General features: G+C 36.3%; 1 protein-coding gene across 7 annotated transcripts in view; it reads right to left on the bottom strand.

The window, feature by feature from the left end:
• Nucleotides 1-13,201: 13,201 nt before the first annotated feature.
• Nucleotides 13,202-26,128, bottom strand: part of COBLL1 (cordon-bleu WH2 repeat protein like 1) — a 159,770-nt gene continuing 146,843 nt past the window's right edge. For 5 of the 7 annotated variants that reach the window (XM_024735915.1, XM_024735913.1, XM_024735916.1 and 2 more), the window contains 3 exons: nucleotides 22,110-23,689; nucleotides 20,063-20,239; nucleotides 13,202-14,146 (listed from right to left, as the gene is read on the bottom strand). In XM_024735915.1, the coding sequence (XP_024591683.1) occupies nucleotides 14,060-14,146; nucleotides 20,063-20,239; nucleotides 22,110-23,689 (1,844 nt within the window). In that variant the 3' untranslated portion in view covers nucleotides 13,202-14,059. The remainder of the gene's footprint in view (nucleotides 14,147-20,062; nucleotides 20,240-22,109; nucleotides 23,690-26,128) is intronic. The other 2 variants (XM_024735914.1, XM_024735917.1) reach the window with 1 other exon arrangement.

Below are 26,128 nucleotides of genomic sequence, written 5' to 3'. Positions count from 1 at the left end.
GTGGGAGGAGGTGTGCTCCATGTCCTACTCCTCTACCATCTTCATCACTCTCCCTTTTAAATTTTATTTTTCTTATTTCTGTCCTTCCTGTTACAAATAATGATGTGTTCAGTCAGATCTTGAAGTGTATGTTTTTTAGTTGAGACCTAGCAATAAAACTCTTTGAGAAACTTTGCCAACAGCAAGTTGCTTTTGCCAAATTAATACTTGCATCGCAACATCCCCCCTGACTTGCCTAAAATTCTTCATTGGTAGAAGGGAAACAAATGACCATAAGTTAAACCTCTCCCTCCCCACATGTATAGTGCAGCTGGTCACTATAATAGGAGTGTCTTAATAACTTATTTCCCAACTATATTATGAATTATTTTAAACATGCAGGGAAGTTTAAAAAATCATGTGTAATTATAACCCACATACCTCCTACCTAGATTTAGCAATTGTTATAATAGTTATCATTAAAATGATGCTGAGGTTAATGAGGACATTAGCAGAATTTCTTTGTTTAGTTTTTTTATTGAGTAAAAGATTCTTTAAATTCTATAGTGCTTTTAAGCAATTTTCAAAACAGTTTTTCAAAACAATTTTCAAAAGTATCACACACATGATTTCATATAATCCCATAATAACCCTTTTTCCCTATATTGCCCTGCCCCCCTTCTCTCTCCCCATGGGTAAACACTAGTTTGTTCTCTATATCTGTGAGTCTGTTTCTTTTTTGTTATATTCACTAGGTTGTTGCAGTTTTTAGATTCCACATATAAGTGATATCATATACTATTTGTCTTTCTCTGTATGACTTATTTCACTTAACATATCCATGTTGCTACAAATGGCAAAATTTTATTCTTTTTTATGGATGAGTAATATTCCATTATATATATATACACCACATCTTCTTTATCCATCATCAGTTGATGGATACAGGTTTTCTCCATGTCTCGGCAATTGTAAATACTGCTGTAAATGTTAACATGAACATCAGGGTGCATGTATCTTTTCAAATTAGTGGTTTTGTTTTTTTGGATACATACCAAGTAGTGAAATTGCTGGATCGTATGCTAGTTCTGTTTTTAGTTTTTTGAGAAACCTCCATACTGTTTTCCGCAGTGGCTGCACAGATTTACATTCCCACCAACGGTGTATGAGTGTTCTCTTTTCTTTTTTTTTTACTTTAATTTTTATTTTATGTTATAGTTGATTTATAATATTGTGTTAGTTTCAGGTGTACAGCAAAGTGATTCAGTTATATATGTACATATATCCATTCTTTTTCAGATTCTTTTCCCATGTAGGTTATTACAGAATACTGAATAGAGTTCCCTGTGCTATACAGTATGTCCTTGTTGATTATCTATGTAATATATAGTAGTGTGTATATGTTCCAAACTCCTAATGTATCACTCCCCCACCTTTCCCCTTTGGTAACTATAAGTTTGTTTTCGAAGTCTGTGTGTCTGTTTCTTTTTTATAAATAAGTTCATTTGTTTCATTTTTTTAGATTCCATGTATAAGTGATATCATATGATATTTGTATTTCTCTGACTTGCTTCACTTACTATGATAATCTCTAGATCCATTCATGTTGCTGCAAATGGCATTATCTCATTCTTTTTTATGGTTGAGTAATATTCCATTGTATATATGTACCACATTTTCTTTATCTCTTCCTCTGTTGATGAACATTTATGTTGTTTCCATGTCTTGGCTATTGTAAATAGTGCTTCAGTGAACATTGAGGTGCATGTTATCTTTTTGAATTATGGTTTTCTCTAGATATATGCCCAGGAGTGGGACTGCTGGATCATATGGTAGTTCTATTTGTAGTTTTTCAAGGAACCTCCATACTGTTCTCCAAAGTGGCTGTAACAAGTTACATTCCCACCAAAAGTGTAGGAAGACTCCCTTTTCTTCACACCCTCTCCAGCATTTATTGTCTGTAGACTTTTTAATGATGGCCATTCTGACCGGCTGTGAGGTGATACCTCATTGTAGTTTTGATTTGCATTTCTCTAATAATTAGTGATGTTGAGCATCTTTTATGGGCCTTTTGGCCCTCTGTATGGCTTCTTTGACGAAATGCCCATTTTTTGATTGGTTTGTTTGTTTTTTTGATATTGAGCTGCAGGAGCTGTTTATATATTTTGGAGATTAATCCCTTGTTGGTCACTTCATTTGCAGATATTTTCTCCCATTCTGTGGATTGTCCTTTTGTTTTATTTATGGTTGCCTTTGCTGTACAAAAGCTTTTAAGTTTAATTAGGTCCCATTTTTTATTATTTTTATTTTCATTAATCTAGGAGGTGGACATTGCTACAACTTATGTCAAAGAGTGTTCTACCTATGTTTTCCTCTTAGAGTTTTATAGTATCTGGTCTTACATTTAGGTCTTTAATCCATTTTGAGTTTAATTTGTGTATGGTGTTAGGGAGTGTTCTAGTTTCAGTCTTTTACATGTAGCTGTCCAGTTTTCCCAGCACCACTTATTGAAGAGACTGTCTTTTCTCCATTGTATATTCTTGCCTCCTTTGTCATAGATTAACTGACCATAAGTTTGTGAGTTTATTTCTGGACTCTCTATTCTGTTTCATTAATCTATGTGTCCGTTTTTGTGCCAGTACCGTACTATTTTGATTACTAACTTTGTAATACAGTCTGAAGTCAGAGTGTGTGGTTCCTCCAACTCTGTTCTTCTTTCTCAAGATTATTTTGGTTATTCAGGGTCTTTCATATTTCCACACAAATCTTAAAGTTATTTGTTCCAGTTCTGTGGAAAATGTCATTGGTATTTTGATAGGGATTGCTCTGAATCTAGATTGCCTTGGTTAGTATATTAATTTTAACAGTGTTGATTCTTCCAGTCCAGGAACATGCTATGTCTTTCCATCTGTTTGTGTTGTCTTCAGTTTTTTCATCAGTGTCATAGTTTTCTGAGGACAGGTCTTTTGTCTCCGTAGGTAGTTTTATTCCTAGGTATTTTATTCTTTTTCATGCAATGGTAAATGGGATTGTTTCTTCAATTTCCCTTTCTCCTAGTTCATTGTGAATGCATAGAAATTCAACAGATTTCTGTATATTCATGTTTTATCCTGCAACTTTACTGAATTAGTTGATGAGCTCCAATAGTTTTCTGGTAGAGTCTTTAGGATTTTCTATGTATAGTATCATATGATCCACAAACAGTGACAGTTTAACTTTCCAAGTTGGATTCCTGTTATTTCTTTTTCTTCTCTAATTGGTGCAGAACTTCCTAAAATATGTTGAATAAAAGTGGCAAGAGTGGGCATCCTTCTCTTGTTCCTGATCTTAGAGGAAATGCTTTCAGCTTTTAACTGTTGAGTATGATGTTAGCTGTGTGTTTGTGACATATGGCCTTTATTATGTTGAGGTGTGTTCCCTCCAGGCCCACTTCCTGGAAAGTTTTATCCTAAGTGTGTGTTAAATTTTATCAGAAGCTTTTTCTGCATCTGTTGATATGATCATATGGTTTTTATTCTTCAGTTTGTTAATGTGATATATCACATTGATTGATTTATGGGTATTGACAAATCCTTGCATACCTGGGATAGATCCCACTTGATCATGGGGTATGATCCTTTTAATGTATGGTTGGGTTCAGTTTGCTACTATTTTGTTGAGGATTTTTGCAGGTATGTTCATCAGTGATACTGGCCTGTAATTTTTTTGTGTGTGATATCTTTGTCATGTTTTGGTATCAGGGTGATGCTGGTCTCATAGAATTAGTTCAGAAGTGTTCCTTCTGCAATTTTTTGGAACAATTTGAGAAGGATAGGTGTTATCTCTTCTCTAAATGTTTGGTAGAATTCACCTATGAATCCATCTGGCCCTGGACTTTTGTTTGTTGGGAGTTTTTAAATTACTGATTCATTTTCATTACTGGTAATTGATCTGTTCATATTTTCTATTTCTTTCTGGTTCAGTCTTGAGAGATCATACCTTTCTAAGAATTTGTCCATTTCTTCTAGGTTTTCCATTTTATTGGCATATAGTTGTTCATAGTAGTCTCTTATGATCCTTTGTATTTCTGTGGTGTCAGTTGTAAGTTCTTTATTATTTCTAATTTTATTGATTTGAGCCCTCTCCCTTTTCTTCTTGATAAGTCTGGCTAAAGATTTATTAATTTTATTTTTTCAGAGAACCAGCTTTTATTTTCATCTTTTGTTTTTTATTCTTTCACTTATTTCTGCTCTGACCTTTATGATTCTTTCCTTCTACTAACTTTGCATTTTGTTTGTTCTTCTTTCTCTAGTTGCTTTAGGTGTATGGTTAGATTGTCTATTTGAAATTTTTCTTATTTCCTGAGGTAAGCTTGTATCACTATTAACTTCCCTCTTAGAAGTGTTTTTGCTACATTGCATAGGTTTTGGATCTTTGTGTTTTTGTATTCATTTGCCTATAGGTTTTTTTTTTTTTTTTGGCTGTGTTGTGTGTCTTCGTTGCTGCGTGCGGGCTTTTCTCTAGTTGCAGTGAGCAGGGTCTACTCTTTGTTGCGGTGCACAGGCTTCTCATTGCAATGGCTTCTCTTGTTGTGGAGCACAGGCTCTAGGCACACGGGCTTCAGTAGTTGTAGTTTGTGGGCTCTAGAGCGCAGGCTCAGTAGTTGTGGTGCATGGGCTTAGTTGCTCCGCAGCATATGGGATCTTCCCAGACCAGGGATCAAATCTGTGTCCCCTGCATTGGCAAGTGGATTCTTATTCACTGTGCCACCAGGGAAGCCCCTGTCTATAGGTATATTTTATCAATAATTTCCTCTTAGATTTCTTCAGTGCTCCATTGGTTGTTTAGTAGCATACTGTTTAGCCTCCACGTGTTTGTGGTGTGTTTTGGGGGTTTTTTTGCAGTTTTTTTCTTGTAGTTGATTTCTAATCTCATAATATTGTGGTCGGAAAAGATGCTTGATAAAATTTCACTTTTTTTACTGAGGCTTGTTTTGCGGCCTCAGTGATCTATCCTGAAGAATGTTCCATGTGCACTTTAAAAGAATGTGTATTCCAGTTTCAGATGGAGTGCTCTATATATCAATTAAGTCCATTTGGTCTAATGTATCATTTAAGGCCAGTGTTTCCTTATTGATGTTCTGTCTGGATGATCTGTCCATTGGTGTAAGTGGCATGTTAAAATCCCCCACCATTATTGTGTTACTGTCAGTTTACCCTTCTATGTCAGTTAATATGTGCCCTTATAAATTTACTTGCTCCTATGTTGGGTGCATATATATTGAGTTGGCCAAAAAGTTCATTTGGGTTTTTCTGTAAGATGTTATGGAAAAACCTGAATGAACTTCTTGGCCAACCCAATATTTCCAATTGTTATATCTTCCTCTTGGATTTATCCCTTGATCATTATGTAGTGTCCTTCTTTGTCTGTTGTAACAGTCTTATTTTAAAGTCTATCTTTTCTGATGTAAGTATTACTCTGGATTTCTTTTGATTTCCATTTGCATGGAATACCTTTTTCCATCCCCTCGCTTTCAGTTTTTGTGCATCTCTAGATCAAGTATCTTGTAGGCAGCATATATACCGGGTCTTGTTTTTGTATCCATCAGCCATTCTGTGTCTTTTGGTTGGAGTATTTCATCCATTTACATTTAAGGTAATTATCGATATGTATGTTCTTATTACCATTTTTAAAATTGTTTTGGATTTGTTTTTGTAGGTCTTTTTTCCCCCTTCCTTCTTCTTTTTGTTCTGTTCTCTGTGATTTGATGACTATCTTTAGTGGTACGTTTGGACTGCCTTTTCTTTTTTGTATGTATATCTATTATAGATTTTTGGTTTGTAGTTACCATGGGGTTTTTGTAGAGCAGTTTATATATATACTTGATTGTTTTAAGTTGTTGATCTCTTAATTTTAAATACATTTTAAAAATTTTGCATTTGTATTCTCCTCTCCTCATGATTACTGTTTTTGGTATCATATTTTACATCTAATTATTTTGTGTATCCCTTAACTGCTTATTGTGGATATACAGAATCTTACTGCTTTTTTCTTTTACCCTCCGTACTAACCTTGTGTGTGGATGATTTCCTACTTTTACTGTAGGTTTTCCTTTACTGGTTAAAATTTTTATTTTCTAATTTTCTTGTTTCTAGTTGTGGCCTTTTCTTTTATGCCTAAAGGAGTTCCCTTAACATTTGTTATAAAGCTGGTTTAGTGGTGCTGAACTCTTTTAGCTTTTGTCTGTGTGTAAAGCTTTTGATTTCTCCATCAAATCTGAAGGAGAACCTTGCTGGGTAGAGTATTCTTGCTTGTAGCTTTTTCCCTTTCATTGCTTTAAGTATATTGTGCCAGTCCCTTCTGGCCTGTAGAGTTAATGCTGATAAGTCAACTGATAGCCTTATGGGAGTTCTCTTGTAAGTTATTTGTTGCTTTTTCCTTGTTGCTTAATATTCTTTAACTTTTGTCATTTTCGTTACAGTGTCTTGGTGTATTCCTCTTTGGGTTAATCCCGTATGGGACTCTCTGTGCTTCTTGGACTTGGGTGACTGTTTCCTTTCCCAGGTTAGGGAAGTTTTCAGCTATTATGTCTTCAAATGTGTTCTCTATGTCCTTTTCTCTCTCTCTTCTCCTTCTGGGACCTCTATAATGCAAATATTCCTGCACTTGGTGTTGTCCCAGGGGTCTTTTAAACTGTCCTCACTTCTTTTCATTTTCTTTTCTTTTTACTGTTCAGTGGTAGTGATTTCCACTACTCCATTTTCCAGCTCACTGACCCGTTCCTCTGTATCATTTAGTCTACTCTGGATTCCTTCTAGTGTATTTTTCATTGCAGTTGCTATATTTTTTCATCTGTTTGGTTGTTCCTTATATTTTCTCTTTGTTGAAAACTTCTAACTTCTTGCTCTGTGGATCCGTTCTTCACCGAAGTTCTTTGATCATCTTTACGATCATTACTCTGAACTCTTCTTTGGGTAGATTGCCTATCTCCACTTAGTTCTTCTTCTGGAGTGTTATCTTGTTCCTTTGTCTGGAACATGTTCCTCTGCTTCCCCATTTTGTCTAAGTTGCTATTTGTATATTTATGTATGTGGTAGGTTATTACATTTCTCGACATTGGAGAAGTGGCCCTCTGTAGGAGACATCCTGTGTGTCCCAGCAGCACACTCCCCTCTCATCACCCAAGCTATATGCTCTAGGGGTTCCCCCTAAGAGGGCTGCATGGTTCCTTCTTTTGTGGTGGGCTGATTATGTGGGTGGTCTGGTAGGCTTGGTTGGCCTGTAGCCCAGTTGGTTGCCAGTTCCTGCCCTGTGCAGATGCTGCTGGCTGCTAGTTAGTGGGGCCAAGTCATGAGACAGTTTGCTGCAGAACCCTAGGGGACCCCAGGCTAGTGCTGACTAGCTGGTGGGTGGAGTCAGGGTTCAGAAGACTCCAGGGCTGTTGCCTGCCCACTGTAGGGTGAAGCCAGATCATGGGGTTAGTGCTGGGCTACTGGCTGGCAGAGCCAGGTCCTAGAATCTGGCTGCAGGGCCCAGGGATCCCAGAGCTGGTGTGTTAGATCATTGGTAGGGGAACAGAGGAACCAGTTCTTGACACAATTAGGTATGGGGTCTGGGGTGTCCTGAAGCTTATGTTGTCCTGCTAGTGGGCAGTGCTGGGACCCAGCTGGTCCCTTGGTAGGGGCTGGCCTGCTGTAGGCTGTCTGGGTCTGCAGGCCACAGGATTACGGTTTTCTTATGTCTGGTGTCTGCCCCCTGGTTGGTGAGGCTGGTCTAGAGGCTAGTGCATGCTTCCTGGAGGGCAGGGCCAGCACCTGCCCACTGCTGGGTGGAGTTGGTTTTTGGTCCTCTGGTGGGCAGGGCCATGTCTAGAGGGATATCTAGAGGTGGCTTGGGCTCAAGAAGTCTTTAGGCAGCCTGTCTGCTGATGGGCAGAGTTGTGGCCCTACCCAGTTAGTTGTTTGGCCTGAGGTGTCCCATCCTATAGGATGTTGGGTGGGGTCAGGTCTTGGTGCTAATGAACTAGAGGGAAAGTCCCAAGATGGTCCCTAGCAGCAGTGTCCAAACTCCCAAATATGGCTCCTGTCTATGTCCCCAGGGTGATCCATAGCCACCGCCACCTCTCCAGGACACTCTCCAAGACCAGCGGGTAGGTCTGGCCCAGGCACCTATCGAATTACTGCTTTTGCTCTGGGTCCCAGTGCATGTGAGATTTTGTCAGCACCCTTTAAAAATGAAGTCTCTTTTTCCCCCAGTCCTCTGGGGCTTCCAACATTAAGCCCTGCTAGCCTTCAAAGGCAAATGCAACGGGGGCTTGTCTTCCCAGTGCAGGATACCCAGGCTGGGGAGCCTGGTGTAGGGCTCAGAACTCTCATCCCTGTGGGAGAATCTCTGCAATATAATTATTCTCCAGATTGTGGGTCACCCACCCAGAGGTATGGGACTCTATTGTATTGTGAGTCTGCTCCTCCTGCCTGTCTTGCCTTCTTTATGTCTTTAATTACATAAGGTCTTTCCTGGTAGGTTCTGGTTTTTTTAATTCATGGTTATTCTGCAAATAGTTATGATTTTGGTGTGCTTGTGAAAAGAGGTGAGCTTAGTGTCTTTCTACTCTGCCATCGTGGCCAATCTCTAGCAGAATTTCTTGAGTATAGTGTTTCTTGATGACTTGAAGGTATCTAAAACCCACCAACAGAAGTCATCCACAGGGTTTCTTCACTGTGAACTCTTCAATGAACCTTTTCCTATTCATTACATGAGGTTTTCTCTGATGGTGAACTATCAAAGAGAACAAAGGTTCCACTCTTTTCTGTAATGCCACTTTCTGGTTTCTTGATGTACCTAGGCCTGCTCTCTCCTCTTTTTTCCCCCACATGTTGGATGCTTCTTCTTGCTTCATTTCCTCCTTCCAGATTTTCCTGAAATAGTAGGATTGCCAGATTTGGCAAAGAAAAATATAGGATGTCCAGTTAAATTTAAATTTCAGATCAATGATTAATTTTTTTAGTGTATACATACGTACATATATATATCCCAAATATTCCATGGGACATACCTACACTAAAAAGTAATTCATTGTTTATCTTTGAAATTCAAATTTAGCTGGGAAATCTGTATTTTATCTGGCAACTCTACGAAATAGACAAGTCCAAAGAGCTTTTAAGGGGGCTGTGGATCTCTTTGATATTTGGGCTCTCGTGTTCCCAGTTCTGAACATAAAACGAGAGAGGAGAAAGGGAAAGAAGATATTTCTGCACCACAAATAATAAAGGGATTATTACGTTAGATTTTTTTTTTTTTTTTTTGAGATAGCTGGGAGCTAGACAGAGAATCTGAGGTGTATTTGTGTTGGATTTAGTAAATAGTCTGTGGAACTATGGGGGAAATAGGGTATGTGGATCTGAACCAATTGAATGAATTTATAATTTGGGTTAGAGTCATATGTATATGAGTTTAAGAGGGTGTGTTGCATCTGTTGGCACATTAATGCTGTATAACAATCAACCATGAAACCTCAGGGGCATTGCTAGTGGGTAAGCATTGATTGCTCTTACACCAGGGTCAGCTTCGGGTGGCTATTTGGCCCTACTGATCTTGACTGAACTTGCTCCTGTCTAGGGATCTGATTGTTAAATGCTCTAGGCTGACCTCAGTTGGGAGCCCTGCTCCATGCTCCTTTAAGGACCATTCAGCCATCCCAGAGATGTCTTTCTCACAGCATTTCAGGCACAGGGAGAGCAAGCAAAAACATGCAAACTTTGAGATCTAGTCTCAGAATTGGCACTGTGTCATTTCATCTCATTCTGTTAGTCACAAAACCTGTTCCTGTGGGTGGGGAAATGGGTTCTGTCTCTTTAGTGAGAGGAAATGCAAAGTCATGTGGAAAAAGGTGTGGATGCAGGTGAGGTAAAGAATCGGGGCCATCACTATCGTCTACCACAAGGCGTGGGTAGGAACATAATAAGTTGGTAGGTAAAGAAATTTCTTGGTTTGAAAACTATAAGGTTGGAATTGTAGCACTTTTTCTTCAAGATGAGTAATCTGCAAGACTTCCAGATGAATTTCTCCAGTTTGTGACACAGAAATGCCAACAGTGCTATACAGATTACCAGAATGTTTCACAATTTCTCTTGAAATACCTGTCAGAAAAGTTCTTTTGAGAGAGCACATGGTGGCATTTTTTCTTGCCATAAACAAAATACATCTACCCATATGAAGAGTCTGAGGTGTTAAGGATGAAAACTTGCAGGAAAGTGGTAACATTTAAGAGAAAAGCAAGACAGACTGAAGATCCAGAGCAAGTAGGTTACTATTTAAGTGTCCCTTGAAATCTAGCACCATTTTCTCCATCATTTGCAAAGTTTGGCCAGGCGAAAGAGCAAACTAGAAATCAGATGTGGGATTCTGCCACTTGTCTGGTTGTGTGACCTTTGTAAAGTAGCAATTTCTTTGCGTACTTTTTTGTTCCACATGTGGATCAAATAATACAAAAGTTCTGTGTAAACTCTAAAACACCAAATGAATTAGCTATTTTTACATGAAAAATAATCTAAAAAGACCATTCTATCCATGGAAATCTTCACTGTGACCCCCAATTGCAAGTTCCCTTTTCTTTCAAGTCATTTATCAAAGTCAATGGATAGTAAAAACTAGTGAGTTTGATTCTTGGCTCTTTTGTGTTTTTGTCTCTACTGGTAGTGGGTAGGAAAAGAACTGGCACTAGACAAATAATTTTATCAATTGGGATTATTTAAGTTTCAAGTACAAGCAACATTCGGTCTCAGGAAAATGACTGGTCTCATTCAAGGACTTGGGTCAAGTAGCAGAGTGTGGATTATGTTATCTCAGGCCAAGTTCTGTGAAAAATGCCAGTGTTAGTTTGTTAGGGATTGCATTGAATCTGTAGATTGCTTTGGGTAGTATAGTCATTTTCACAAGATCTGGTCTTAAAATGGGAGGGAAGGTCACTCTTCAGAAGGATGGGAAGTATATTAGATAAATAATACCTGTTCGCTAATAGTGGTATTAAAAATAGGTAGCTTTGTAAAATGAATTGTGCCAAACACTTTTAAAATTCATTTAATCCTCTCAACCATCACCATTAGTATGTTAATTCAATTTTTCAAAGGTGAAAATGAGGTACAGATAAAATAATTTGCCCAAGATCCCATGACTTGTAAGTGGCAGACCTATGATTTGAACCCAAGTATCTTGACTCTAGGCATAACTGTGTACCACAAGAATGAAATTAATAATAGGAGAACAACAAACTGAAACACGATAAGGTTGATCTTTATGTGCAAGAAGGAACATTGCTGGTGCAAAGGCAAGTTGCTAAATAGTATTAGAGTGTGACTTTTTTTAATCTTAAAAACAACAGTAACAACAAATCTGCAAAAATACAAAAGCCGAAAACAAACCTATAAATATGTATTGGATATAAATACATCTATATAGGGATTAATATCAAAACATTAACATTGGTTATCTCTGAAAAGGGGATTGGGATGCTGGAGACAGAAAAGAGGGTAATTTCAAACCCTATAATTTACATAGAATCTGGATAATTTAAAAATAGGTATCATAAAGAAATAACTTGATGGGGAAAAAAAGGAAAAGCAAAATGCCTAGATGCCAAAAATTAAATATGAAAATTGAAAGCTGGTTCTAAATCATTCCTGTATCTTCATTTTGCTGTCACTTAAGGATATGACTAGTTTTCCTATCCTTTCCCAATTGGGTAGAGAGTGTAGCACATGCTTTTCTCCTAAAATAATGTGGACAAGGCAACTTTTTCAGATTGTATGTGTACTAATTGTTCATATATATATCCCCCTAAGTCCTGTGTGATCTTTAAAAAAAATAACTACAAACTATTTCAAGTTTGCTAAAACCTGGAGTAAAACTTGTTTTCAAACCAGTTTGTACTACAAACACAATTGATGCTTCCTATAAATCTCCCCAATCCGATCTTCATTTCTTGATTCCCACCAGCAAACCTGTGTATTTTATTTTTTCTATATTTATAGCCATAATACATAGTATCACTTTGCATATTTTATTATTTTATATAAGCATCATAAAATAAGCATTGTTTTCTTCCTTATTATTTTTGAGATGTATCCATGTGATATGCATAACTCTAATTTGTTCATTTTGACTGTTGTACAAAAGTCTATTATATGAATATACTATCGATGTTTAGCGCTGGTTAGGACTCCTTTCTGCTGTTTATATACAAGGCTGCCATGAACATTTTTACCTCTCCTTAAGCACACACATAAGTACTTCTTTAAGGTAATATGATAAGAGATCTTTAATTTTACTAGATATTGCAAATTTGATGGTTGTGCCAGGGTATTTTCCCACCACAGTAAAAGAGTTCCCATTGTTTCACTGCCCTTGACAACACTTGCTATTTTGAAACTTACATTTTTACTAATTTGATGGGTGTGATGTGGTACACTTCCTCGTGTTCTTGTGTTTCCTTGATTATTACTGAAGAGTATTTTTTTCCATATGTTTGTTAGCCTTTCAGATTTCCTCTTGTAAGAAATACCCTTTGTTTTTTCAGTGTGTGCATATTTCTATTCAGTAGTCTTTTCATGAGTCTTAGAAATGTTTACATTTTATAAATTAACGCTTATATATATTAAAAATTTCTCGTGGCTTATTTTTTCATTTTTATAGCACTTAATGTACATATAAGTTTTAAATTTTAATATTTGTAAATGTATCATATCTTTTATGACTGTGCCTTTGTCTTATTTAAGTAATTTTCCTATGTGAGGTCTGAAAAATGTTGAATATATTCATCTAAGTTTAAAAATACTGCTCTTAAAAGCTGTCTTTAACTCAAATATATTTGTTTATGGTTTGAGTTAGGAATCCAAATGTATTGTTTTCCAAGTGGATAATCAAACACAGTTTTTCAAAAAGTCACTCCTTTCCCTATTGGTTTATAATGACATAACTTAGGTTTCCATACATGAGGGTCTCTTCAAGTCTGATTCAAGGAAATAGCAGCAATATTTAACTTAATGTGTACTTGCCATGTGTCAAGAACTCTGCTAAGCATGTTATGCATTTTGGAGTTAGAATACATGGGCTCATACACACCAGGGAGCCCTGATAAATGGTCGCTCTTACTATATTACTTATTTGTTTACTGGCTGATGGAGATGTGTTCATCAGGTGAAGTGCACAGATGTGCTGATTGACACAAACTGCATTTTAAAAAGAATCCCAAATATATAACTTGCTTTTATTAAACAGGGGAAAAAGCAACACATTTTCCAAAGAGGCAGATATCCCAGTAGCTTTAGTAAAAACCAACATAACATCAGTTTGTTTGACAAGCCTTTTAGAATAAGTGAGCAGTTAAATTTTTAAAGTAGGAATTGAACATCAACAAGCTCTAGACCCCAGAACAGTTACAAGCCAACAAATTAGACATTGTTTTGCTTAACAATTTTAGCTTTAATGTAAATATATATTACTATTTAGAATATTAGCATCTGAACTACATAATGACTATCACTTTAATTAAAGCCAGGATTTCTGAAACCTTAATGTTTATGTTTAGAGGATGGGGTGCCCACCCCATAACATTGTTATATCCATCAATGGAATATTTATTATGGGCTTTAATATAACATAAACATTTCCAATTAAACTGTAACATTGAGGCAGCAAATGTCAGATCTATGTTTGCCTAGTTATTTATGTGTCATACAAATATAAGTCTATGAATCTTAATTTATCCCTTTGTCTAAGTCACGATTGTAGAGAATGTGTCAATAAGTGAAATCAACAAAAGGTGACTATTTCTCATTTGAGAAAAATGAAAGTCATTAACACCTTGTCTTAAAGTTCTAAAGCAGCATATTCAGTTCTTAAGGCAAAAAAGGCCAAAGATATTATTATAAATTATAAATTCTGGTAATTCTTCTTTTGGCATTAAAAGCCACAGCACAAGTTCTTATGCTTTAATAGATAATATATTAGTGTACATCTGGACATACATTTGCTAACATTCTCCATCAGTATGAAGTCGTTCTGTGCAATAGAGCTGGTGAAGTGCGGCATGGCAGGGCAACACTTAATGGCCATCCTGGGCATCAAGGGACATGGAGCGGCTGAATCTTGACCTTCCATTCACAGATACTGTATTTGATGGAACTGCAACCTAAGAGAAAGAAACACACTTTGCACCCATCAATTTAAAATGGGACAGCTGAATTTTCAACAATTAACCACATTTTAACTTCTACTTAATTGTAAATGCTAACATTTAGTATTTATTATTCAATAAATTTCAAATAATCAAGAATAAATGTTCAATCTGCCATAAAATTAAAAATGAGTTATTTCCACAACAAACAAGTTAAATAATCCGTTAACACACCTTAGTCTTTACAAAACTACCAAATCAACTCAAAGGACAAGAGCATAAGCAGACTGCAGGCCAAGTTGTCACTAAAGCACATTTTTAGCTAGATTAATTCTGGTTCCCCCAAAGTACCTTGGAGAATGTAGAAAAATAAAGCAAATTCCACAAAGCAATGAATTCTATAATTTCCATATTGATGATATATATTAACTTGAAATTATTCTCCCAGGTACCCCTCATTTATAAGAAAAACTAGCTTTGGTTTTTAAAATGCCTTCATTTGAAGGGCTAAAAAAGTCAAACCTATGACTGTTTTGCCAAAACAAATGCAGAATGAAAAGGAGTTTATTCACTAGGGAATAAACTCCTAAGTTCCAAAATTCTATGGCAAAGTCTCCTATTTACAAACTGTAAGGGAATAAAAAACACTAAAACAAAATTTCCTAAATAGCTTGAAATTCCAACATTACTTACAGGAATGTAGAAGAAAGTTATCTGGATTCTGAATAGTAGGTATAATATTTTGAAATATTACATATAAAATATGACAATATTTTAAGGAAAATAGTTCATCTCTTGATTGTAATTTGACCAGTTCAGCTTTATAATCAAACATTATCCTCTTTTCATAAGAGAACTGAAGTACAAAAGGCCACAGATTCTGCCTAGCAACAGAGTAAGTTAGTGAAAAGGAAAATAAAGTTGGCAAGTTTAGGTTGGCTTTGGTTTCCTGGTGCTTCATTTCTTGCCTTTTACTAAACAAAGATAGATCATCTAAACTAATCAATTTTCTTGACTGTCTTATGAACCCAGGATGGAGTAGAGTGGTTGACACCATCCACCTGAAATAAAATAGCTAAGAAGAAAAGTTGCCACCAAGGGAAGGAACACTTACTTATCTGCACCCTATTCAGTACTCATGTGGGGCTACTTTCCAAGTACAGCCAACAAACAGACAGGTAATGCAGGTAATGGCTTTTTGTTATGTAATCTTGGTCTGAAAAGTCTCTCTGTGTGTGAGGGGTTATTTTTGTAATTCTTGCCAAAATTGCAGTTCTCATATTCTTTGTAAAGTAAAAGAGAGAAAATTTGGTTTAAGCATTTAAAAAAACATACTGATGGTTCTAAATGTCTACAAGTAAAAGATGTTAATTGTAACATCATTTATAGAGTGAAAAACTAGAATCCAGTTAAATGTCTACCAGTAAGGAGCAAATAAGCTATGGTTCATTCATACAGTCAAATACTATGTTGTCTTTTTTTTTTTTTGGCCGTGCCACGCAACTTGTGGTATCTCAGTTCCCTGACCAGGGATTGAACCTGGGCCCTTGGCAGTGAGAGCTCAGAGTCCTAACCTGGACCACCAGGGAATTCCAAATACTACATAGTCTTAAAAGAACAGCAAAGATATGTATGTAACAAAAGGGAAAGCTTCAAGAGACAGATATATATTTAACAGTGTTTTACAGAGGATTCCATTTCTGTTAGAAAAAGTAAATGTTTATATATGACAAAAGTGGTCTGAAAGGTCACACTGTACTCTATCCAGAGCAGTTACTCTGGGGGGAAATGGTATTTTGTTATTAAAAATTTGTTTACTTAAACTTCAAACATGAGAAGATATCATTAGAATACTATTCTATGAATTTTTTGAGGTCAGAGACCTTGTCTATTTTAATGCCACTTCATACCTACTTCACACTCATAGTTATTTTAGTGCCTGGTCAGTGTAACTCGATGACTATTTCTTAGATGAAATATGGTAACTTTTTACAAACATTTATGAAGTATAAAAGTATTGCTTGAATTTTTTGAACAGTGACCACAGGACACTAGTAATAAAGATATCTTTAAAAAGTAACTTTAAGAATTTACTGATGTAAGCATCTACTAGTTGACTGTCTACCCTTGAAGTTCAAGAAATTTTCAGGAATATTCACATAGCTTTCTTACTGTGAAACCATCATTCATTTTTACTTTTAAAATACATGGAAAGAGGGCTTCCCTGGTGGCGCAGTGGTTGAGAGTCCGCCTGCCGATGCAGGGGACACGGGTTCGTGCCCCGGTCCGGGAGGATCCCGCGTGCCGCGGAGCGGCTGGGCCCGTGAGCCATGTCCGCGGAGCCTGCGCGTCCGGAGGCTGTGCTCCGCAACGGGAGAGGCTGCAGCGGTGAGAGGCCCGCGTACCGCAAAAAAAAAAAAAAAAAAAAAAAAAAAAAAAAAAATACATGGAAAGAGCTGCCAACCTGAAACACTTGGACTGTTCAAATTCAAACCAAGGAAATATGAATAAAAAGAAGACTAATTAAACAAAATAAGCCAGGAAGATCCTGGGTGACTTATCCAGGTTTTCTCTTCCCTCCAGATTTCTATCTAGCTAACGATAAGTTTTATTTTCTGAGGAAACACTTACTACCAAGCACTAAATATCACTCATCAGTTTATTTTCAGACTTTTATGTTTACAAACCTATATTCTCCTTATAATAGTGTGATAACCTTAGTAAGTCGAGGCACCAACAAGAACCAAAAGCAGCCAAAGTTCTTGTGTCAACACAAGTCAATAATAATAGATGACTTAATCTCTTATTCTCTGAAAACAATTTGCTGTCATACATACATCTTAACATCAAACACATTTTATAAAATACTGTGCTAGATTTATTAATGCTTTATATGAAGACAAGACAAATCGCTTTGACTATATGTGGGTTGACTTGGGGATAAGGCATGGGAAAAAAGCCTTAAGAAACATGAAAATTCACGACTACATTTACACTAGGGCAATCAACTAGATAATTGTTCTAATGTGAACCAACTACTTAATGAAGGTTAATTGCTCAAGTATGAACAAGAGCCATAAGGCAGGTTGGTACCTGGAGTAAAAGTGAACATTTGGGTGCCAAAACACGGAGCCAACTTTCTGATGAACAATCTAAACCCACTGTCAAAATCACTGGAGATTTTATTTGGCACTATAACTGTTGTTCTATAAAAGAAATGTTAGAATGTAAAACAAACCAGAAGAAATGTTCAGAACAGGACAGAAATATGGGACTTAAGCAAAGGTCACAAGAAATTAGAGCCTTCTTGTGTCCATTTTTACCACCTTCTGTAGTTTTTTGAAATATAATACATGTACAGAGAAGTGCACTGACCAGCCCAATGAAAACAAACACAGACATATATGTAGCCCACCACTCAGGTCAAGAGAATACTCCCTACTCCAGCTCCCTACTGATCTTGTCTTTATTTAAAATTTTGACTTTATCATGGAGTTTTGCATTAATTTGTACATTTTTAAATATTGCACTAAGATAATATTTATCTTGATTAATAATTTTTTTAGTTCCCTCTTAAATTGTGTGCCCGTCTTGCTCTAATACACCCCTAACAGCACTTCTTCCCCTCTGGAAGTAACCCTATTGTGATTTTTGTAATTACTTCCTCACTTTAAAAAATAATTGCCACCTATGCATGCATCACTGAACGTAATTTAGTTTTGCATGCTGTCAACTTTACGTATCTTTTTATGTCTCTATCTACATTGTTCAGTTGTGTGTATTTTATCCAATTTATTGCCATGCTTTGAATCTAGTCTACCATTTTTGGATATTAAGGTTATATGTATTTGGAGCTATTACAAACAATGTTCTTCTGAGTCTTGGTATATAAAAACACATTTTTAGCATATATAAGTAGAAGTGAAGGTGCTGATCATGGAGTGTAGATATCATGAACTCTACTAGACCCTGTGTCTTTCTTCAGAGGGAAGAAAAAGGATTATGTAAGGAATTTTCATTAAACAGAGTTTAGGAGCTGACACTATAGGGAGTCAGAGCTGTCAGTAACCTCCTACTGAGAGAGAGAATTTAGACTCAATAGAACCTAAAGTAATGAGTTATAAACAGGATACAATTATAGGATCATCATTTAGGGCCTGCTTTCCGTGTTGATTCACATCCAGCTCATTCTGGAAGCAATGAGAATTTTATACGTGAAGTGACTGCCAAATCGGAGCCCGTAAGATACCAAGTATACAGCTGCCTGCCTGTAAAATTCTGTTGGCCTGGAAGGCATTTCCAACTTAATGCACTGTTTTCTGCAATTAGTTTACTGAAACTGATTAATATATCTACTGACTTAGTACAAAGGCACTGCGGTTATTTTCTGTTCTCCCATGAGCCTGAGGTACCACTGTTTCTCAGTCCCAGGCTATGAACACCCAGAAGGCAGAGGCTTCGTTTTATTCAATTTTGTATCCCCAGTATCTGTACAATGTTTGGTATTTTTCTGCTTTAAAAAAATATTTATCAAATTTATTGAATTGAGAACTTTGAAACTCATCCTTAATTTACAAGATTAGAAACAGAATTAGAAATAGAATTATTTTCATAAATAAGAATGTACAGTTTACTTACAGGGACATATCCCCCCACACACAAAATATAGATGTCATGACCTGTGAAATACCAATTTCAATATTCCTTTTGGTTTCTTTTGGTTTTTTTGCTGCCTGGCACCTTAATTTAAACTCTACAAATAATCTACAAAATTCAAACCTTCTCCCCTGAATTATTCCTTCATGTTTCCTTCACTCCTGACAGCACACAATATTTTGCCTTGTCACCATGTGTGCCCAGATGGGAGCGCCAAGTCCTCCGTGGGAAGGGCCGTCACTCAGGGCTCCAATGAAACCCATCCAGGAAGCTGGCTGACACAGGCAAAGCTGGCTGTGTAGACATGCGAGGATGCCTCCCCCTTTTTCTATCTTTGCAGCATTCCTGTTCCTTGGCAGATTTCGTTTTTGTTGAGTTCAGTGTTTTGCTCAACAAGTCTCTTACTCTTCTCTAAATAGCTTCTAAAATGATTAGAGAAGGAATTCACAAAATGAAATGCCTAGGGAGTCAGTGAAATAATGAGTACTTGTCTTGTCTTGGGTGTTGAGGAACTTGCAACCAAGATGACTAAGGGAGGAACAAGAAGGACATTTAGGGAAACTACAGCCTCTGGGAGGTCCAAGTGAGGATGCCAGGCTCAAGGCTGCACCACATCCTCTTTCAGCGGATGAAGGCAACAAAGGGAGGAAACTCATCTGCACATAATTCCCTGTGATGCTTTTTGGTGTTTGCCCAAGAAGGGGGCACACCTCCTTGCTCTCCTACATCCAGGAGAAGCTAGACTCTGGCAGGGCATTATTAAGATTGGAATTTCTGCATTAGGTCTCATCTAAATTCTCTAGATTTTCCCTACATTATTTTGGTTTAGCCTATAAAACTCCTCCCCCCGCCCAACCACCCAATCCCACGTATGGTAGTAACTGATTGCTGTAGGAGCGATGACTGAAAACTTGCAGGCTTCTACAACAGTGCAGCTTTTCTGGAATAAAGGAGGGACTTTCTTTCCAAAAGACTCTTTCTTGCTGTGCTAACACAATTTTTTTAAAATAAGAGTCCAAGGCACTTTCTATATATAGATATATAATAATGAGCAAAACTAGTGTTCCACACCTGGCCCATGTTTTGGAAAACAGACCTGACATATTTTTAAGTACTCTCTCAGCTTATACTTCAAAAATGACCCCTGACATAAAAGAGTAACTTCTGGCATCTTCCCTATTCAGACTTAAAAGCCAGAAAACAATTTCCCCTAAGTATGAGTTTGACAATGTTGAAAATAAACCCACTGTCACCCATCTGATAAAGAAAACTTACCCTTTTCAACTTGGCAGCAGCCTCTCCAGAACGAATTGCAGTCAGCAGACTCTGTCGGATCTGTTCTGGGTCAGAGCTTTGGAATGTTGAAGAACTTTGTCTCTTAAGGGTGAATGATGGGCCGTCAGTCAGAGATGGCGTTTGGGGATTCTGTTCATTATGTGCGGAGTTATTTTCCTATAAAAATAAATGTGAAATATTTATATGAATACCACGTGAAGAATGGGCCATTATGCAAAACATTTTCATCACCAGTAGCTCTTTAAGAACCACCATTTGCCTCACTGGTGTTTTAGACTCAGCTCTGTTTCCTCATCCACTGAGTTATCTCTGCTGCCAGAGCTCAGCTGGAAGATGAGGGCATTACTTTCCCTCATCTTGAACTCAGGAGGCTAAGGAAGGAAAGTGATACCTCCTTTTGTTTCACAAATGCAGTGGTAATTTTACTGTCCTTGAGTAAATAAAATAATGCCGATTTCTCCAGTGGAGTTGGCTAGAAGAGCCAAAGTAGTAATAAAAATTCCACAGACAAAAAAAAAAAATTTTCATAGTTCCAATATATTAGTGTTGTGAAATTACTTTTGATGGTACAAATGGACAAATGCTGGTAATTTCATACTTGTTGAACCTAATGTATCTTCTAATAAAGGAATATTAGTGACTAACAGCTTATTTTGTGTTTCTGGAAGTCACAGGGGCTGATGGCCATGTTTTCTTTATTTTTCTCATGAGACTAAAAATAAATATTAGAAATTTCCAAATTTAAGAATCAAAAATTTAATTAAACTTCTTAGGAAGGAATATTTAGTAACTGATTTAACTGGCAACTGTATTCACACAGTCTTAAAAATGTCTTTTTCGAACTGCCAGATGAGTATCTTTATAAAAGATGAGCTAAACAGAACTCAGGCAATGGCTCAAAAACTGTATTATATAAATCAAACTTCTGTTGTTTAGAAATGGTGTTCCATTCTAAGAAAAAAACTCAGGCTTTATTCCCAAGTAAAGAATTAATCTCTGCATCATATGTCTGTTCCTGATATTATATCAAAGTAATAAACATAAATGTGAAAATATATAAAGAAATATTTTTCAAGGTAAATATTGCTTTAAAATTATGGAAAAGTCTTTACTTGGCAATATGGTTAATGTTCTCTTACTCTGGGAGTGTTTGAAAAAATAGTATAAAATGCTTCTGGAACTGTCATACAAATATGAAAGTATTCTTTAAACACTATCAGAGTAAAAGTACACAATGTATTTTTTAAAAATTGCATGGGGATTATCATAATTCATACTGTGAATTTCTTCCTGAATATACTACTTGAATCTAGCAAATTATATCATTAGTTGATCAAACATGAAGTCAACAAATCCCTTTTTTGTACACCATTAAGGTTAGATGGTGGTTAAGTGACATTCTGCTCAACATACGTATAACTGGAAAGTTGACACTGAATTAACAAAATGGGAAATTAAGAAAATTACCTATTTAAACTCTGGTTTTAATTTAAATTACATATAACAATGTTTGGTAAGCTCAGGTTGAGTGTATATGATAGAAAATACAGAGCTGAGAGATGTTTGGTTATTTTATCTAGTCTTTGATACTGCTTATGTTTTTATGTAATTAAAACTATTTTGCCATTATGGAGAATTGGAAAAGAAAATAAAGTCAACCAGACCATCCAGAAAAGTTATAAACAAATTGAGATAAGCAAAACACAGAAAACTAGAGAGTCAGAACTATAAACTATTACACTATACAAATGTAGGAGCAAAGAAGCTTTAAATTTAAATATTTCCTAATGATACAATTATATAAGGATGATCTTATAGTAATATCTGATCAAGTTTTATGAATTATAATAACTCTGAGAATAAATAATCAGATTCTGTGTATTACTACTCTTTTCCTCCTACAGTAGCTTGATAGTAGATTATGAATTCAGAGTTAAGTAACACACAAACAAACCGACATGCTTTGTTAACCCCGTTGAAACCATGCTGTATAAGAATCCCTTACTTTTAAAAAGGTTACATTTACCTTATCTTTCACACCTGGTTGTGGGATGTCCACAAACGTATTTACGGAAGGAATCTTCCCTCCCTCTGTGTCAGTTGGAACTCGGGCAGATGCACCTCTGACCTCCTCACTGTGTGACCCTGTACGACCTTTGCTGAAAGACTGTGACCGTTTCACCACAGCGAGGGCAAACGGTGAAGGAGCAGAGCTGGAATATGGTCGAGGGGCACCAAAAGTTTTCAGAGTCTTCAGGTTAAGTGTTGCTAACTGACTCTTGGGAAGAGGAACAGGTTTGGGGGCTATGGGAGGGGGAGAGGTTTCAGCAGGCTTCTGATTGCTGTCATCATCAGTGTTTTGAATGTGTGGCTGTGGAGGAGAGTGAGTTGTTTTACTTAAGGGAGAAAGAGCTGGCTCTGGAGGAGGTACTGTATCCCTTTCCACCTCTTTCTTTATTAGTTCCTTTGGAGTAGGATTAGGGGCAGCTTGAACACTCTTGGCAGCTGCAGATGTCACATAATGACCTGAAACTCTTTTTTGCATCTGCAAGAAAAAAGAACTTGGTTTGGAGTGGGGATTTGAAACCCGAGATTTAAGTTTTGACTCCAAAATACTGTTTATATCTTCCAAATTTGGCACAAAAGGAGCTGTGCCAGTGTCTCTCGTCATTTTGGGAGTAGGTTTCAGAGGATTCGACATTGTGCTGTGGGTAAAACTCTCCTCACTTTGCACCTGATGCTCTGTTCTCAGGGTAGGCTTTGGTTTCAGGTCTCCTTCTGGCTCCTTTGGGCTTTCAGAAATAATAGGATCTTCTGTTTGGATTGCAGTTACTTTCACATTCTCATGAGTGTCCTTTTCTCCTAAAGTATTTATCTCCTGATCATTTTTATACCCTATGGTTTCCGATTCCCAATCTTTCAATATTTCTAGGGATCTGGGAGGCACTATTTTGTAAGTAGTCATCCCAATTTTGGGTATGTACTCTCTTGTAATTTCATTTGAAGGTTTTGGCTTGGGATTATAGTCTTGTCTGTAAAATGGATAATTCTTTATATAAGAAGCTGTTGAATTTTTATCAGTCCCATCTACAGGAGGCAAAAGATCATCATTACCATGTGCACAAATTGGATCTTTTATGGTGAGTTGCTCTTCTGTATACGTAGTTAGGGGGCCCTGACTCCCAAATTCTCTTGAGGTATCTAAAGAATCTTGTGGGCTTAAAGATGAGTGTTGAGTTGATTTGTTGTTACTTGAAGTTTGCACACTTTCATCAACTTTGACATCAGACAAATTATGATCTTGGTGATTCCCATCAAAACTGTCATAGGAAGGGATTGTCTGAATTGCTGCATCTTGCATTTTTGTCTTTTCTGCACTAGGTTGAATCAGTTTTTGATCTGGTGCTGATGAAGCAGCAAGATGATTTTCCTTGTAACTTCTAGCAGTATCAGTTTTATATGCCTGATAGTCTGATAGTCTGTCAACTTCCATGTCCACATTGTTACTTTTGGCAACACCTGCTACATTGATTTCTGTTCTCCTCATTCCATTTTTCATACTGTCTTCTGTGTTTGTTGGAATGATAATTATTTCATTTTGATCTACTGAGAGAAAAAATATCATAAAGTGTATGAAAAAAAATAGAAAACCTCAAGTTTTCAATGCCTGCGTCCCCCAAACTGAAACAGATTGATTTGAATTCTATAGATAATTTTCAGCTACCAATTATACAAAAATTATACAGGTAGTGGCATACAGAGAAAACAGCATGGGCTTTGATATCATAGAGACCTGAATCTGGAATCAGCTTGACTAATTACAACCTGTATGGCCACATCATATTACTTACCCTCTCTGAGCCTCAGTTTGCTCAGATGTAAAAAAAAAAACAAAAACATGTATTATATGTATCATTTATGTAACATGCTTATTAGGATAGTATATTGCCCAAAACAAGTACTCATAGAAGATAGCTATGATTTTTCTTTTAAATAAAGACTATATTTCAGTCATTGTTAAGAATGACAAAAGACATTGACAAATTTAAAAAATGTTTTTATTCTTTAATTTTTTTCCATTTTGATTCTCTCTCTGTCTTTTCTATAATCCCTAGTATATTTACACTTTATACCTAACATTAAAAGGGAAACAATCCCAGCAAATGCTATCAGTTTTAATTAAGGAAGACAACAAAACCTTACCTTTAAGAGTTGAAGTAAAAACAGAACCTAAGTTGATTGTCTTATTAATTAGGTGTCCTTGCTAAATACTTTTAGAGGACTTTGTTTTCAGTCAAAATATGGGTGATTTCAACTACATAAAAACAATCATGTGGGTTTTGATTTTTCTCTGTGAGAAAAAGTAACTATTTTTCTCATGTCTGAATCCAGGTAGAGAAAACAACTTCCCTCTCCCCAGCACTACCTTTCCTCTTAATTTTAATTCAGACCTCCTGAAAACAAAAATCATTTTCCAGTGTCTAGGTTAACAAAGCAACAGTTGCCAGCCAACAACATGATGGCAAAGAGTTGGAATGAGGCATTTGGAAGAAAACACAGGCTTATGAATGTGTACCATGTGTCTTGTACTAAGCCAAGTGATTTATATACTGTGCTCCTCCAGTCAAATGCCATGAAGAGTCATTTCTTCTGAATAACCAGCTAGCCCATATCTTCAGAATCCTCAGTGGCCTCTCCTTTCAGATATGATTGTTTGCACAGCACAAGTGAGATGTGAGCCTTGGAAGTCAAATTGTGAAAGGATGTCAAGTATTTCTCTATAGTTTTATAATCACTCACTTTCATCTATAAGATAAAGTTCACTGCCTAAAATATATCATGAGCTATTTAAAATGGGTCCTCTGTGAAAAAAGAAAAGAGAAAAGAAAAAAGAAAGATATGCATGCATACAAAAAAAAAATCATGTTGCCAGGTAAATTTGGATACAGTTTTTTTTTAAACCTTTATATTTTTAAACCCTGCCTAACTAACTGCACAATTATTTGATCATGGTGGTTATATTTTCTATTATGTTGCAAGGTTCCTATATTACATATATAATTTTAAAATGGAATTAATTTTTATTCTTCCCACATAAAATGCAACTAGTTATTCGAATACATATTGTCTGTTCAGGTGATTTCTTTTCTCAGTGACTAATAATTATTAACTTTTGTGATTTATAAAATTAAGGACACATGATTAGGAACCACAGAAGAGACATATCTCTGCCTGTGTTCTTATTTACTTGGTTCTTAAGTGTTTTTAACATCTATATGAAAAGTGGTACTCTCAATGCTGATATGAGCACAAAAGAATTTAAGAAATGGTCCTGGCACCAGAAAATGAGCCTAAATGTGTTTCCTTTTCTCTAATTTTTCATTTTCCACTGAATATAGGTATATCCCAGTTGCAGAATGGAAACATTTTCCAAAAGAAGGTAAATCAACATAAAAAATATATTTTAAATTAAATCCCCTCTAACAAACCCTAATTTACTGGTTTTAGAACTCTAAGTTTCTATTTTTCACATTTTCTGTGGGTTACACCTACTTCACCATTATCTAACTGAATTTCTCATCAAAATGTCACAATTTCAAAATTTTCAATGATTGTCAGGCCTGGAAACCTAGAATCACTCCTGAATTCATTAGCTGGTCCATCCTCCTACATATCAATGATAATGCCAATGAAATGTCAATGAATGGACAGGCCATTTTTCAAGAATGGCCAGTAGAGGGAGAAGGTATATTTTGTACTATACTGTACTTCCCCCTACTCAACACTGACACCAACATCAACAACCTGATGAAAGGATGATTTAGATAAGTATACAGGGTAGGTTAAAAAAAAAAGAGAGAGAAAAGGAGAATAAAACTAGTTTAAGGATAACAAATTATTTTAAACATCACCTAGAGTTGACAAGGGTCATTGTAAATCAAGTGCAAATCAAAATAAAGGTATTACGGAAATGTACTTGTGACCCTAGCACTAATATGATGCCAAAATCTTAGCAAAAATGATTTAATTTGACTATGATTTTTA

The sequence above is a fragment of the Neophocaena asiaeorientalis genome, unplaced genomic scaffold, assembly GCF_003031525.2.
Source record: "Neophocaena asiaeorientalis asiaeorientalis breed wild unplaced genomic scaffold, Neophocaena_asiaeorientalis_V1.1 scaffold72, whole genome shotgun sequence".
Lineage (NCBI taxonomy): Eukaryota > Metazoa > Chordata > Mammalia > Artiodactyla > Phocoenidae > Neophocaena > Neophocaena asiaeorientalis.
The sequence above is the reverse complement of the archived record's forward strand: the minus strand, read 5'-3'. Positions and strand labels throughout refer to the sequence as shown.